At 48.4% G+C, this 14,204-nt stretch overlaps 1 protein-coding gene across 1 annotated transcript; it reads left to right on the top strand.

Annotated features, from left to right (window-relative positions):
• Window positions 1–216: 216 nt before the first annotated feature.
• On the top strand, window positions 217–13,106 carry LOC114227365 (orphan sodium- and chloride-dependent neurotransmitter transporter NTT5-like). Its single transcript, XM_028129568.2, has 12 exons — window positions 217–369; window positions 5,235–5,666; window positions 6,099–6,256; window positions 6,447–6,573; window positions 6,763–6,938; window positions 8,724–8,834; window positions 8,944–9,185; window positions 10,085–10,271; window positions 10,639–10,840; window positions 10,960–11,119; window positions 12,406–12,568; window positions 12,796–13,106. Exons 2-12 carry the CDS (start codon window positions 5,291–5,293, stop codon window positions 13,039–13,041), a joined length of 2,148 nt encoding a protein of 715 aa, XP_027985369.2. The 5' UTR covers window positions 217–369; window positions 5,235–5,290; the 3' UTR covers window positions 13,042–13,106.
• The last annotated feature ends 1,098 nt before the right edge of the window (window positions 13,107–14,204 follow it).

Here is a 14,204-nt window from a genome sequence, read left to right as displayed (position 1 = left end):
AGGATGAGGGTGGAGGCGCTGTGCTCCTCCTCCTCCTCCTCACCCATTGGCTCCTGTGCCTTCTAGCCCCGCCCCTCCCTCTCCCCGCCCCCGCCCCCGCCCCGCCCCCATCCCCGTCCAAACGATCTGTCTCCCGAAGACTCGTGCTATTGAGTCAGGTAAGGTGGGAATGGGAGCGAGGACACAGTCACCTCCTCATGATCAAATAGCCTGAGTTTTCAAGCTCCTTCCTTTTGGGAACCCAGGTGTTCATCCTCCTTCCTGCCCCCCAACCTCCAGCCCCAGCTTTGGGAGTGGAACCCGTGGGGGAGGTATTGAAAAGCAGGGGCTTACCGGATAAACCGGTGGGAGCCGAACGAAGATCTTGAGGTACTGCTTCCCGGGGAAGGCTGGTTTCTGTTGTGGGTCTGGGGTCCTTACCGTGTAAAGTGCGGTTTCTGGCACCTGGTGTGTGAGCAGGTTACCTTCTGGACCGCTGTGAGAAGTCTCTGGCTTGTTAGACAGAAGGAAGCCCCGTCCCTTGGTAGGGTACCTTGCACATATCTTCACTTTGACTCCTCACAAGAATGGTAGGAAATACAGGCATTGTCATCTTCAGTTTTCATCAGGAGACCCTGCAGAAAGAGGGGTCACCCAATGAGTGAGGGGGAGAGTCTGACAAAGATTGTGGCTTCTGGACCTTTTATTTGGAAAATTTCAATCACATACAAAAGAATAACAACGAGTTACTTTTGAACTCATCACCCATCTTCAATAGACCTACTTGTGACCAATCCGGTTTCATCTCTCCTAACCCCACAGCATGCCTCTCATTACTTTGAAGCAAATCTCTGAAATATAAGAACACTTTAAAAGAACACCTGACAAAATGTATTACACCTAAAATAAATAAGAGTAACCCTAATATCAAATATCCAGTCAATATTCAGATTTTCTTGTTAGTCTCGATTTTTTTCTGGTAGCTTTATTTTTTTAACAGCTTTATTGAGAGATATAATTCACATCCCATACAACTCACCCATTTGAAGTGTACAATTCAAGGTGTTTGGTGCCCATCACCACAGTCAATTTTAATACATTTTCATTGCCCCCAAAAGAAACCCCACACTTAGCCATCACCCCAACTGCCCCAGCCCCTAACCCAGCCTAAGACAACCACTGATCTACTTTTTGTTCTATAGATTTGCCTCTACTGGATATTTCATAGAAATGGAATCATATACTATGCAGTCCTTTTGTGTCTGTCTGCTTTCACATAGCATAATGTTTTCAAGACTCATCCATGCATAACATATATCAGCACTTCATTTCTTTTTATTGCCAAATAAATATAACACATTTATTTCACTATTTCAGGGACTGTCTCATAAGTTTTTAAAAGTTTGAGTCCTCATCCAAATATAATTCATGTGTTACAATTCGTTGCGATATCTCTTAAGAATCTTTTCATCTATAGTTCTCCCTCTTTTTCCCTCTTTCAATGTATTTGTTGGTAAAACTGGGTTCTTCGTCTTATGGAGTTGTCAACTATTTGGAATTTGCCGATTGCCTCCCTGTGGTGTAATTTAATATATTCTTCTGTCCCCTGTACTTCTTATAAATTGGTAGTTAGAGCAGGAAGTTGGTTAGTTTTAGGTTCAGTATTCTGGCAAAAATATTTCATGAATGGTTTTATATATCTATATCAGGAGACCAAAAAAAAAAAAAGGATATCTCTTTTTGTGCTGTTAGCAACCATTGATGATCATTGTCTAGATATATTTATTCATTAGAGATTATTAAATGGTGGTATTCTGAGTTTATCATTCCTCCTTTTAAAAAACTATTTTGTATTGATTTTTTTTTTAAGAGAGAGAGAGAGAGAGAGAGAGAACATCGATGAGAGAGAGAAATGTTGATGTGTGCCTCCCCCATGCGTCCTGACTAGGGATCAAACCTGCAGCCTGGCTATGTGCCCTGACCTGGAATTGAACCAGTGACCTTTGGTGTAAGGGACGACGCCCAACCAACTGAGCCACACTGGCCAGGGTTCACTCCCCCACCCCCGTTTTTTTTTTTTTTTCGAGTTAGCTGGAATACTTCCAGGAAGAGCCATGGGAGATTTGACTCCAACATAACCTCTCTCAGCCCCCCCATATTTCACTCCAGAAGCCAGCCTTCACGCTGTCTCCCATGGTGCCTCGTTGGCCCATAAGAAATGCAGGTATTCTCATCCTCACCACCCTGGGCAAGAGTTAGAACATCAGCAGCATCCATTAGGTCCCAGGGGTCCACTCCCACCACCACTACTTCCCTCCCCTCTAGCGGTAATCACTATCCTGAATTTAAGGTAATTACTTCATTGCTTCTTTATAGTTTTACAATCTATGTATGTGTCCTTCTATAGGTGTGATTTAATTGTTTTGTAGATTGTATATCTATTATCTATCTATCTACCTACCTACCTACCTAAAGCTATAGTAACCAAGACAGTGGGATAAATGAACAAGGATGTACAAAATGGCCAATGAAACAGACTAAAGAGCCCAAAACATACCTAGACATATATGAACTTTAATAAGTGCCAGATATAATTAAATATCCATATTTAAAAAAAATAATTTGAATTCACGCCTCATATCTGAACTAAAACAACTCAGGATAGATTCCAATTGAATTTGGGGATATATTTTTCTGTTTCTATAAAAAAACATTGCTGTCTCTGGGATTTTGGTAGGGTTTGCATTGAATTTGTAGATCACTCTGGATAGTATTGATGTGCTAACAATATTAACTCTTCCAATTCATGAACATAGGATGTGTTTCCACTTATGTCTTCTTTAATTTCAGCAATATTTTATAGTTTTCATTGTACAAATCTTTCACTCCTTGATTAAATTCTAAGTATTTTGTTCTTTTTGATGCTATTATAAGATTTTTAATCGATTTTTAGAGAGAGAGGAAGGGATAGGAAGAGGGAGAGAGAAACATCAATGTGAGAGCAGCATATTGATTGGCTGCCTTCTGCACACCCCCTACATGGATTAAGCCTGCAACCCGGGCATGTGCCCTGACTGGGAATCTAAATGGCAATCTTTCAGTGCGTGGGACGATGACCAACCAACTGAGCCACACTGGCTATTGATGCTATTATAAAGGGAATTTTTCAGATCATTTGTTGCTAGTATATAGAAATGCAACTTCTTTTTGTGTGTCAACTTTGTATCTTGCTACTTTGCTGAATTCATTTATTAGTTCTAACAGGGGTTTTTTTTTGGCAGGGGGGAAACAGTCTTTAGGGTTTTCTACATATAGAATCTTATAATCTATGAACAGAGATAATTTTACTTCTTTCTCTATAATTTGGATGCCATTTATTTATTCCTTTTGCTTAATTGCTCTGACCAGAATTTCCAGTACTATAGTGAATAGCAGTGGTGAACACAGGCCTCCTTGCCTTGTTCCTGTTCTTAGAAGGAAAAGCCCCCCGTATTTCACCATTGACTAAAATGTTTGCTGTGTGTTTTCTTTTCTTTCTTTAAAAACTGCTGTAAGTTGCCCAGCCAGTGTGGCTCAGTGGTTGAGCATCAACCTATGAACCAGAAGGTCATGGTTCGATTCCCGGTCAGGGCACATGCCCAGGTTGCGGGCTCGATCCCCAGCGTGGGATGTGCAGGAGGCAACCGATCAATGATTCTCTCTTATCATTGATGTTTCTATCCCTCTCTCTCTCTCTCCCTTCTTCTCTGAAATCAATAAAAATATATATTTAAAAAATAAAACTGCTGTGGGTTTTCATAGATGGCTTTTATTATGTTGAGGTAGTTTCCTTTGATTCATACTTTTTGAATGTGTTTATCATGAGAGCATGTTGGATTATGTCAAATCCTTTTTATGCATCTATTTAGATTATTTTAATTCTTCATTCTGTTAACACTAAAGGACCGGTGCACAGATTTGTGCACATTGAAAGGAAATTAATTAGGAGGTGGCTGGTGGGGTGGGGCTGGGTGAGAAGGGCCGGACATGCCCTGGAGCCAACCTCCCGCAGTCCCTCCCCCGCCGGCCGCACCTGGGGTGGTGCCGGGGGCCGGAAGGGCATCTGCTGAGTGAGCAGGGTCCCTCCGGCAGGTGGGGTCCCTCAGCCTGACCTGCAGAGATTGGGCCAAAACGGTAGTGTGTGTGTGTATGTATATTGAGGCCCAGTGCATGAATTCGTGCATGGGTGGGGTCCGGCCAGCCTGGCCAGGGGGAGGGGACATGGGTGGTTGGCCGGCCTGCCTGCTGGTTGAACTCCTGGTCAAGGGAACAATTTGCATATTAGCCTTTTATTATATAGGATATCCACTGAGTGGCCAGATTATTATGTGTTCAGAGATCATAATAATTTGGCCACTCAATGTATATAGATAGTTACAATACACGGATAAATTTTCATGTGTTGAATCATCCTGTGTTTCAGGAATAAATCCCATGTTGTCATGGTGTATTATCCCTTTAATATGCTGCTGAATTTAGTTTGCCAGTATTTTGTATAGGGTGTTTGCATCTCTGTTTATCAGGGAGATTGGTCTGTAGTTTTCTTATAGTGTCTTCGGCTTTTCTATCAGGGTAATGCTGGCCTTATAAAATGAGTTAGAAAATGTTTCCTCCTCCTTCATTTTTGATAAAAGTTTGAGGAAGATGGATATTAGTCTTTCTTTAACTGTTTGGCATTCAGCGAAGCCATTAGGTCCAGGGCTTTCCTTTGTTGGGAGATTTGCGGGGGGAGGGGGTGGCCACAGAGATTTTTTAAATTACTGATTTAGTCTCCTGCCTAGTATGTTGAGTCAGATTTGCTATTTCTTTGTGACTTAGTCTTGGTAAATTTTCTGTTTCTATGAGTTTTCCATTTTATTTAGATTGTCCATTTTTTTTGTGTGTGTATAATTGTTCATAGTCCTCTCTTGTAATCCCTTCTTAAAAATATATATATATTTATTGACTTCAGAGAGGAAGGGAGAGGGAGAGAAACATCAGTGATGAGAGAGAATCATTGATCGGCTGCCTCCTGCACACCCTACACTGGGGATCAAGCCCGCAACCCGGGCATGTGTCCTGACCGGAAATCGAACCATGACCTCTTGGTTCATAGGTCAATGAAATGCTCCACCACTAAGCCACGCCGGCCGGGCAAGCCTCAGGGTTCTTGTAAGGTTAGTCTGGTCCTTCCGTAACTCACACAGCGAAATGTTAAGGTTCTTGATGTCCTTCAGGTCAAGAAGGAAGGAGGCCCCATCCTTGCAGAAGCAGGACCTAGAGCCGACTCAGAATGACGAGCGTCGTCAAAAACACGGAGCCCCCGGATGAGAAACCCCAGATGTCTAGATCTCTCGACTTCAAACCCGTGATTGCCAGAGCTTCCAATTCCAAGGCTGAGATTGCTACTACCTCAGCTCCCCCAGTCAAAAACGCCACGGAGTTGCCTACTGAGGAACTGAACGGGGAGGAACAGAGTACGGATTGGTTTGATGAAGATATTGAGAAAACACCGGAGGCCATAGACAAAGAAGAGCCAAAGGATGAATCCCTCACTGACCGACCATCCTGGGCCAATAAGGTTGAGTACCTCATGGCCCAGGTGGGCTACTCTGTGGGGCTGAGCACCATCTGGCGCTTTCCTTACCTGTGTCTTCACAACGGAGGTGGTAAGCCTGGGGAGGAGGAATCTTGAACCCATGAAGGGTCAAGGAGCCAGAGGCTTGTTCTGGATTCTCTGGGGTCTCTGAGATATGTAGGGGATGAGGATTTGGGGTCCTGAATGGGGCAAGAGCCAAGTATGTGAATATACAGAGCCATGGGAGGGTGAGAGCAGGATGTCTGAATACTTGGGTTCGTAAGGTGGGGCTGGAGGTCTGGGTCAGGAGTTGGAGTAGAAACTAGGTATCTGGGTCTTCTAGGAACTGGGGGATAAGGGACTGGACACCTGGGACTGTGAGGATGTGGAAATAGTTGAAGCCTGATGCCCTTGGCCCTGAGGGAGGTCACTGATAGGGAATGTGTTTTCCTGGACTCCCAAAAAAGTCCAGGGGCTAAAAAACCAGATGGTCCTCAGAGGCCCTCCTGAATCCCCTGCACAGGGAGTTTTATCATCATCTACATCTTTATGCTGGTTTTGGTCGGAGTTCCTCTCCTCGTGATGGAGATAGCAGTTGGTCAGAGGATGCATCAGGGCAGCATCGGTGTGTGGAAGAACATGAGCCCCTGGTTTGGTGGTGTGGGGTATAGCAGCTTCATGGTGAGGAGCCCTGGGCTGCCCAGGCTTACCCTTCACACCGAACCCTATCCCCACCCTTGTCCTGGAATGGGTCCCATGATTTCATTTCAGTGGGTCAAGTCCCTTCAGTTCCCCAATCCTCTGTCAAATCCCCTCCCTTCTGTTGGCCTGCCTTTCTTCCCCCGCCTCCAGAATTCTTCATGGTCCCTAGGTGTGCTTCATCGTGGGCTTGTACTATAGTGTGCTCATGGCTTGGAGTCTCTACTATTTGGTTCAGTCTTTCCAGTCTCCACTGCCGTGGGCGTTGTGCCCCTTACTGAACAACGCCAGTACTTTTGGTGAGAAGGGAGGAGAGGAAAGGGCAAGTGGGAGGGCTGAGAAAAGGAAAGGGGGATGAAGGAAGAAGAAGGTCATTGAGAGAGATGGACAAGCAGATGGATGATGAAATGGGATGGGAAGGAGGGGGTGGAGGAAAAGAAGGGGAGGTATCTGGGTTTGCAGTTTCCTCCATGGCCAGTTCACCTCAGATCCCGAATGTTCACGGACAACATCCACCACATACTTCTGGTACCGGCATGTACTGAAGACCACAGATGAAATTGAGTTGGGTGGGCTCCCAGTCATGCATCTCTGTATCTCTCTACTTGTGACCTGGTTAATTATCTGCATCTCTATGATTAAAGGGCTCAAGTCCACTGGGAAGGTGAGTTACCCTCTAACTTACTCATCTGAAGGACTCCTTTCTACCTGAGACCCCTATTATTCTCCAAATCTGATGCCTATAGGTCCCCAACTTCTTTTTTTAAAATATATTCTTATTGATTTCAGAGAGGAAGGGAGAGGATAAGAGAGAGAAACATCAATGATGAGAGAGAATCATTGGTTGGATGCCTCCTGCACACCCCCTACTGGAGATCAAGCCCACAACCTGTGCCCTGACCGAGAATTGAACTGTGATCTCCTGGTTCATAGGTCGATGCTCAACCACTGAGCCACATCAGCTGGGCTTTTATACACACACACACACACACACACACATGTGTGTGTGTGTGTGTGTGTGTATGTATGTTTATTGATTTTAGAGAGGAAGGGAGAAGGAGAGAGATAGAAACATCAATGATGAGAGAGAATCACTGATCAGCTGCCTTCTGCACACCCCCCACTGGGGATCAAGCCTGCAACCCAGGAATCTGCCCTTGGCTGGAATCGAATCTGAGACCCTTCAGTCCGCAGGCTGACGCTCTATCCATTGAGCCAAACCAGCTAGGGCTCAGCTGGGCTTTTTAAAAAATTCTCACCTGAGGAGTGAGGATATATTTTTTTAACCTGATTTTTTATTTGAAATGTTCTTGCCTAGAGATGTCTATACTAATAAAAGGCTGATATGCTAATTAGACCGGATGTCTTCCAGACATCCATCTGGACGTCCTTCCGGACAAAGCCACGGTGGCAGGGGCCAAGGCAGAGGCGGTTAGGGGCGACCAGGCCAGCAGGGGAGGGCAGTTAGGGGCGATCAGGCAGGCAGGCAGGTGAGCGGTTAGGAGCCAGTGGTCCTGGATTGCGAGAAGGATGTCCGACACAGGGATCGGGCCTACATTGGCAGTTGAACATCCCCCGAGGGGTCCCGGATTGGAGAGGGTGCAGGCTGGGCTGAGGAACCCCACCCCCACCCCCACCCCCCGTGCATGAATTTTGTGCACTGGGCCTCTAGTATATTAATAAAAAAAACATCATTTTTAATATATATTTTTTATTGTTGATAGTATTACAGATGTCTCCCATTTCCCTACCACTACCCCCCTTTGCCCAGCCCCTACCCACCCCTCAGGTCTTCACCACCCTATTGCCTGTGTCCATGGGCTATGCATATAAGTATATAAGTTATTTGGTTTATCTTTTTTGTCCTCCCACCCCCACATTGAGGTATGTCAGTCTGTCCCATCCTCCATGCTTTGGGTGTTATTTTGTTCTTTGATTCTATAAATAAGTGAGATCATGTGATATTGTCTTTCTCAGATTGGCTTATTTCACTTAGCATAATAGTCTCTAGGTCCATCCATGCTGTCTCAAAGGGTAAGAGATCCCTCTTTTTTACAGCTACATAGTATTCCATTGTGTAAATGTCCCACAGCTTTTTTATAGGATATTTTTTCCCAATGATTTTTAGAGAGAGTGGAAGGGGAGGGAGAGAGAGGAGAGACAGAAAGAGAGAAACATCAATGTGAGAGAGACACATCGATTAGTAGCCTCCCGCTCCTGCCCCGACCAGGGCCGGGATTGAACCTGTAACCAAGGTACATGCCCATGACTGGGAATCGAGCCCGTGACCCTTTGGTCTGTGGGCTGACGTTCTAGCCACTGAGCCAAACCAGCCACTCCAACGTCTCATTTCTCCTCATCTGACCTCTAATTCCCAATAGTCTTGATCCTACTGTCCCAACCTTTGCCTTTGCTGAACTTCCTTTGAAGAACCATACTTCCTACCCAGATGCTGTATGTTTCCGTACTCCTTCCCTACATCATCTTTGTCTGTGTCCTGATCCGGAGTCTCATGCTGAAAGGGGCAGACTTTGGGATCAAGAGTTTGTTGGCCGCCCAGGTGAGGTGTCCCCCATTAATCCTCTTGTCCCAGGGCCGGTATCGGGGACTGTGTCGTCTGGGAGAGGCCCTCCTAGACCCCCCCCGTTCATGGCACTTCTCCTCCTCAGGTGCCAGCCCTGTACTCGGTGGACGTGTGGCGCCGGACAGGGAACCATCTCTTCCTGTCCATGGGCTCCGGCTTCGGGAGCTTCACTGCGATCAGTTCCTACATCCCTCGGTCCAACAACTGCATCATGGACGCCTCCGCTGTGGCTCTTCTCAACCTGGTTATCTCGGTGACGGCCACGGTGTTTGTATTCGCCACGATGGGCTACTTGGCCACAGAAAACAGTGAAAAATGTTACCTGAAGTGAGCCCACCCTTTCATACGGACAGCACCACAAGGACCCAAGTCTTAGAAATAGCGCATAGGACTCTGGTCTAGGCCCCCATCCCTCAGGGATGTTGGCTCAGTCAACATGGGTCCCTCAAATTTGAGCACCCTAAACTTTAGAAACATTTGAGTCTATCTCTTTACGAGCTGCCTTTCTAAACGAAGAAAACCCCAAACTTGGATGTTTTCAAAGGTGTGTTTGCCCCATTCTTCACTGGAGACTGCCACGGAAAAATTAGGGGATTCCTTCAACCAGTAGACAAAAAAAAAAAAAAAAAAAAAAAAAAGCCCACAGCACAAACCCCCATAGCCTATTTCCTATTTTCTTTTTTATTTTTTAAAAATATATTTTATTGATTTCAGAGAGGACGGGAGAGGGAGAGAGAGATAGAAACATCAATGATGAGAGAGAACCACTGATTGGCTGCCTCCTGCATTCCCACCAATTGGGGATCAAGCCCGCCACCCAGGCATCTGCCCTTGGCTGGAATTGAACCCAGGACTCTTCAGTCCACAGGCTGACGCTCTATTCATTGAGCCAAACCAGCTAGGGCCCTATTTTCTTTTTTTAAAAATAATTCTTTATTGTTGAAAGTATTACATATGTCCCCTGCCTAGTCCCTATTTTCATCTCCCGTGGCGTTCATTTCAAAAATGCGTATCAGACATTTCTTTACAAAGCATCTCCTATCTACCAACCCGTGTGTTGGGTTCCGGAAACGTAGCCAATGCTGAATCAGACTATCATCCCTGCCCTCGGGAAAAACCACAGATCAGAGACCAAGCTAGTGACTTCCCTCCTCCTCTAGAACATGAGAGACGTTATCCTAAAGGCCCCAATGATTTCACACGATTCCACTCCCTCCTGCCCCCAGGAATGCGGAGAGAGTGATGAATCTGGTCACTGCGGGGGTGCTGCCTCCTGAGCTCCGGCTCCCAGAGAGTCTGTATCAGCATATGAGCTACACCTACCCCAGGTGGTTTGGCAACCTCCCCGAACGCGCCAAAATCGTGGCCCTGCCCTACCTGTCCAACTGTGACTTATCTGAGCAATTAAAGGAGGTAGGTAAGGTGGGGGGGAGGGGTCCTAGAGTAGTTCCCCTCCCATCCCCCAGCGCACTGGAAACTCCAGCTCTCCTTAGGTGTCTGTAGAATCCAGGGAGGCAATTCTGAGCAGCATCCTGGACAACCAAGCAAGGTTGTGATGTGGCAATTGTAGGCTCTGCAGCACCAAGCGCCAGAGTTCATATTAGCCTGTTGCGCGCAACGCCAGAGAGATGCTAGACCAGCAGCTGTCGCAGGAGGAAGTCCTCATTAAAATGTCACTAACCGTGCTACAGATGATCTCCTGGGGGCGGGGACAGGAGCCGAGTTAGGACTCTACAGGCCGTGGATCCCGCCCCTCCCCTTCCTTTCCTTTCACTTCCAGGTGATGGAGGGGCCAGGTGTGGCCTTTGTGGTATTTACTGAAATCGTCGCTGTGTTTTCTGGATCCACCTTCTGGGCCATCATCATCTTCCTGTTTCTGGTGACCACGGGGCTCAGCACCATGCAAGGGATCCTGCAGGGCATCATCACCCCTCTCCAGGACACCTTCTCCTTCCTGAGGAGACACACCACGCTGCTCACAGGTGCTCTGACCTCTGGCCCCGCCCTCCCCGATGGCCACGGCTTAGCTTGACCCCACCAGGACTCGCGCAGCCCAGCTTGAATTCTGACCTTGATCCGGGTCTGGTTTTTCCCCCTCCAGTGGGTGTCTGCACGTCCATGTCCCTGGGCAGCTTCTTCTTCGTGCAGCCCTCGGGCAGCTACTACGTGAACCTGCTGGACGACTACTGGGCGTCCCTGCCCCTCTTCTCAATCCTCATCTTGGAGAACGTGTCCATGGCCTGGATCTACGGGGCCCGGAGGTGACGTCCCGAGCCCAGGCTCTCCTTCTAGGCGCCCTCAGGGAGCGTGGGCCCCGCCCGCTCTGATCCCAGGGCTGTGGACAGCTCCCAGGAGGGTGGGAAGGAGACAGACATGGGCTGGTTTGGGGAGAAAATAGACGTAAAATGGCAAAGTGGTGAACAGTCCGTAGCCAGTCCTAGGGGACCCCGAGCCCTACTTTCCACCAGGGCAGCCTGGACATCTGGAGCATGTGAGCCCTCGCTTCTCCCGCCTGGGAGCTCATTAGAAACGCGGGCCCTCAGGCCCCACTTCAGACCTGGCCGCACGGAAACAGAAGCCCTAAGCCGGGATTCCGATGCACAACTCACCTGGGAGCATCCCCGTGCCATCCACGGGCGGCGGCGTTTCCAGGGGACAGTGGCTCTCGGCATCACGCCCACTCGCCCACACACTCACTCCCGCTCGACTATTTCTCAGGGCCTCCCACGTTCCAAGCAGGCCTCGCAGCGCGTCCTGCGGATGCCGGGAGAAAGTACAGGTAGCTTCTGCTCTCAGAGTCCAAAGAGGAAGGCGTAGAAGCAGATCCCTGGGCAGGTACCTGGTCAGCCTCTGGCCGAGGCAGCCGAGGCTGCTGGAGAAACGCAGGAAGGAGGTTAGCAATCGAGGGCCGCAGAGTCAGGCAGTGAGGGGACGCCTACCCAGTATCTGGGCAGGTGGAGGGGAGTTTATCAAGGGAAAGAGATGAGCATTCTAGGCAACCTGCGTATGTAATGCACTTCGGGAGGTGCACTAAAGCCCGAACCGGTGTGGCTCAGTGGATAGAGCGTCAGCCTGCAGACTCAAGGGTCCCAGGTTTGATTCCGGTCAAGGGCATGTACCTTGGTTGTGGGCACCTCCCCAGTAGGGGTGTGCAGGAGGCAGCTGATCGGAGCTTCTCTCTCGCCAATGTTTCTAACTCTCTATCCCTCTCCCTTCCTTGCTGTAAAAAAATCAATAAAATATATTTTAAAAAAAGAAGGTGTACTACAGATAGCGGGGTACATGGGCTTAAAGAAACTACATTTAGGAACTTGGCTTTATCCTGAAGGTGAAATTTTTTTATTTTATTTTTTTTAATTCTGGGGCTGGGACAGAAATGAGCCTGAAAAGGGATGGGTTAGAGGTAAGAAGACTGGTCTGGAGATGAAAACAGAAAGGTCCAAGACATGTGAAGGGGTCTTCCTGAGGCTAGGTTTGGGCTGACCCCTCCCCCAAAGCTGGGGAAGGCCTGAAGGGCCCTTCTAAAGCCTGCGGCCCTTCCTCCCAGGTTCCACGCAGACCTGATCATCATATTGGGCCGCCCCATCTCCTCCGTTTACCGCCTGCTATGGTGCTTTGTGTCTCCATTTGTGCTGCTGATCCTGTTTTTAATCATCCTGATTCATCTCTATGTGAGGCCCATCACTTACATGGCCTGGAACTCAAGCATTGTGAGCCTCCCTCCGCAGACCCCAGACCCCAGACCCCAGACCCCAGGCCCCAGACCCCAGACCCCCCCCCTAGGGAGTGGGGACAGACTTTCCAACCCACTCTTGCCTCTGGGACCCAATCACCTCCTTCCCTGGGGATTCCGTTATCCCGCCTCTTGCCTTAGTTCACCTCCTCCCCCCGTCTTTCGCCCCTGACTTCGGATAACCGCCCCCCCTTCTCTCCGCAGTCGAACGAAGTGCTGCACAGATACCCGCCGTGGGGGAAGGTGTTGCTCACGCTGCTCACCGTCCTCACCATCCTGCCCATCCCCGTCTACGCCGTGTACATCCTCCTGACCAAGGTTCCACCAGACTCCACGCTGCACCACAGGGACACCGACTTCTTCAAGGATGACGTCAAAGAGGAGAAACAGAAGACCCGTCCTCGGCTTCACGTGGGGCAAAGCCTGAAGAAGATGAATAAAAATAGGTAACCAGAAAGACAAGCTCCCCGCCATGTGAGTGATTCCTCTTGGAAATAAAGACTTGGCTCATTTGGCATGATGTCACTGTTTGTTGTTGTTGTTTTCATCCTCAGCGGAGGATTTCTCCCCCCATTGACTTCCAGAGAGGGTGGCAGGGAGGGGGGAAGGGGGAGGGAGAGAGAGAGGAACAGCCACGTGAGGCATTCCAATTGGTTCCTCACACAGACACACACGCCCCTACCAGGGCTGGGGGACCTGCAGTTGAGGGACGTGCCCTTGACCAGAAATCGAACCCGAGACCCTTTGGTCCCCAGGCTGACGCTCTAGCCACTGACCGGCCAGGGCACATCACAGGTTTTTCAAAGTGAAACTCCCTGGCCGGCAAATTGACATGAAAAGGGGTAAATGTGCCCTGGCTTGTTTGGCTCAGCGGATAGAGCGTTGGCATTCCGGCCAAGGGCACATGCCCGGGTTGCGGGCTCCATCCCCAGTCGGGGATGTGCTGGAGGCAGCCGATCAATGATTCTCATCATGGATGTTTTTCTCTCTCTCCCTTTCTCTCTGAGATCAATAAAGAAATATATATATATATATTTAAAAAGAGGTAAATGTAGGAATTGCTAATGTAACTGGACCCAAAGTCTCCTGTTTTTCTGGCTGATGGAGATGAGCATAGTCATTCCTCGAATCTCCCACACTTTTCGCTCATCACACGGGTGCTCTTTGACTTCCAGCAGTCGGCTGTTGACTGCTGGCACTGCCTCTCCTGGGCTACCTCCTCCTGAGGTTGGTCTGTGTAGGCCCTGGTCCCCGTGAAACTGGGGCAAAGTGGTGGTGGCAAAGTCAGTTCCGTGAAAACGTACTTTTGTCATAAAAAAAAAAAAAGTGGCCCTAACTGGTTTGGCTCAGTGGATAGAGCGTCGGCCTATGGACTGAAGGGTCCCAGGTTCGATTCTGGTCAAGGGCATGTACCTTGGTTGCGGGCACATCCCCAGTATGTACAGGAGGCAGCTGATCGATGTTTCTAACTCTCTATCCCTCTCCCTTCCTCTCTGTAAAAAATCAATAAAAAAATATATATTTTTTAAAAAGTGTCCAACTCCCAGTCTTGCCTTCCCTGGACTCTGTTCAATTCAAATGCTAGAATCCCGGATCCCCTCTGCCCGGTGCTT

Source organism: Eptesicus fuscus, chromosome 21 (genome assembly GCF_027574615.1).
Source record: "Eptesicus fuscus isolate TK198812 chromosome 21, DD_ASM_mEF_20220401, whole genome shotgun sequence".
In the NCBI taxonomy this organism is placed as follows: Eukaryota; Metazoa; Chordata; class Mammalia; order Chiroptera; family Vespertilionidae; genus Eptesicus; species Eptesicus fuscus.
This window is presented reverse-complemented; position numbering and strand designations above follow the sequence as displayed.

What these genes read in the sequence shown, in the direction of transcription:
- LOC114227365 (XM_028129568.2), top strand. Translation starts at nt 5,291, where the DNA reads ATGACGAGCGTCGTCAAAAACACGGAGCCCCCGGATGAGAAACCCCAG. An exon ending in AGAGTTTGTTGGCCGCCCAG is followed by an intron (nt 8,835 to 8,943) that starts GTGAGGTGTCCC and finishes TCTCCTCCTCAG; the next exon opens with GTGCCAGCCCTGTACTCGGT. An exon ending in TATCTGAGCAATTAAAGGAG is followed by an intron (nt 10,272 to 10,638) that starts GTAGGTAAGGTG and finishes TTTCACTTCCAG; the next exon opens with GTGATGGAGGGGCCAGGTGT.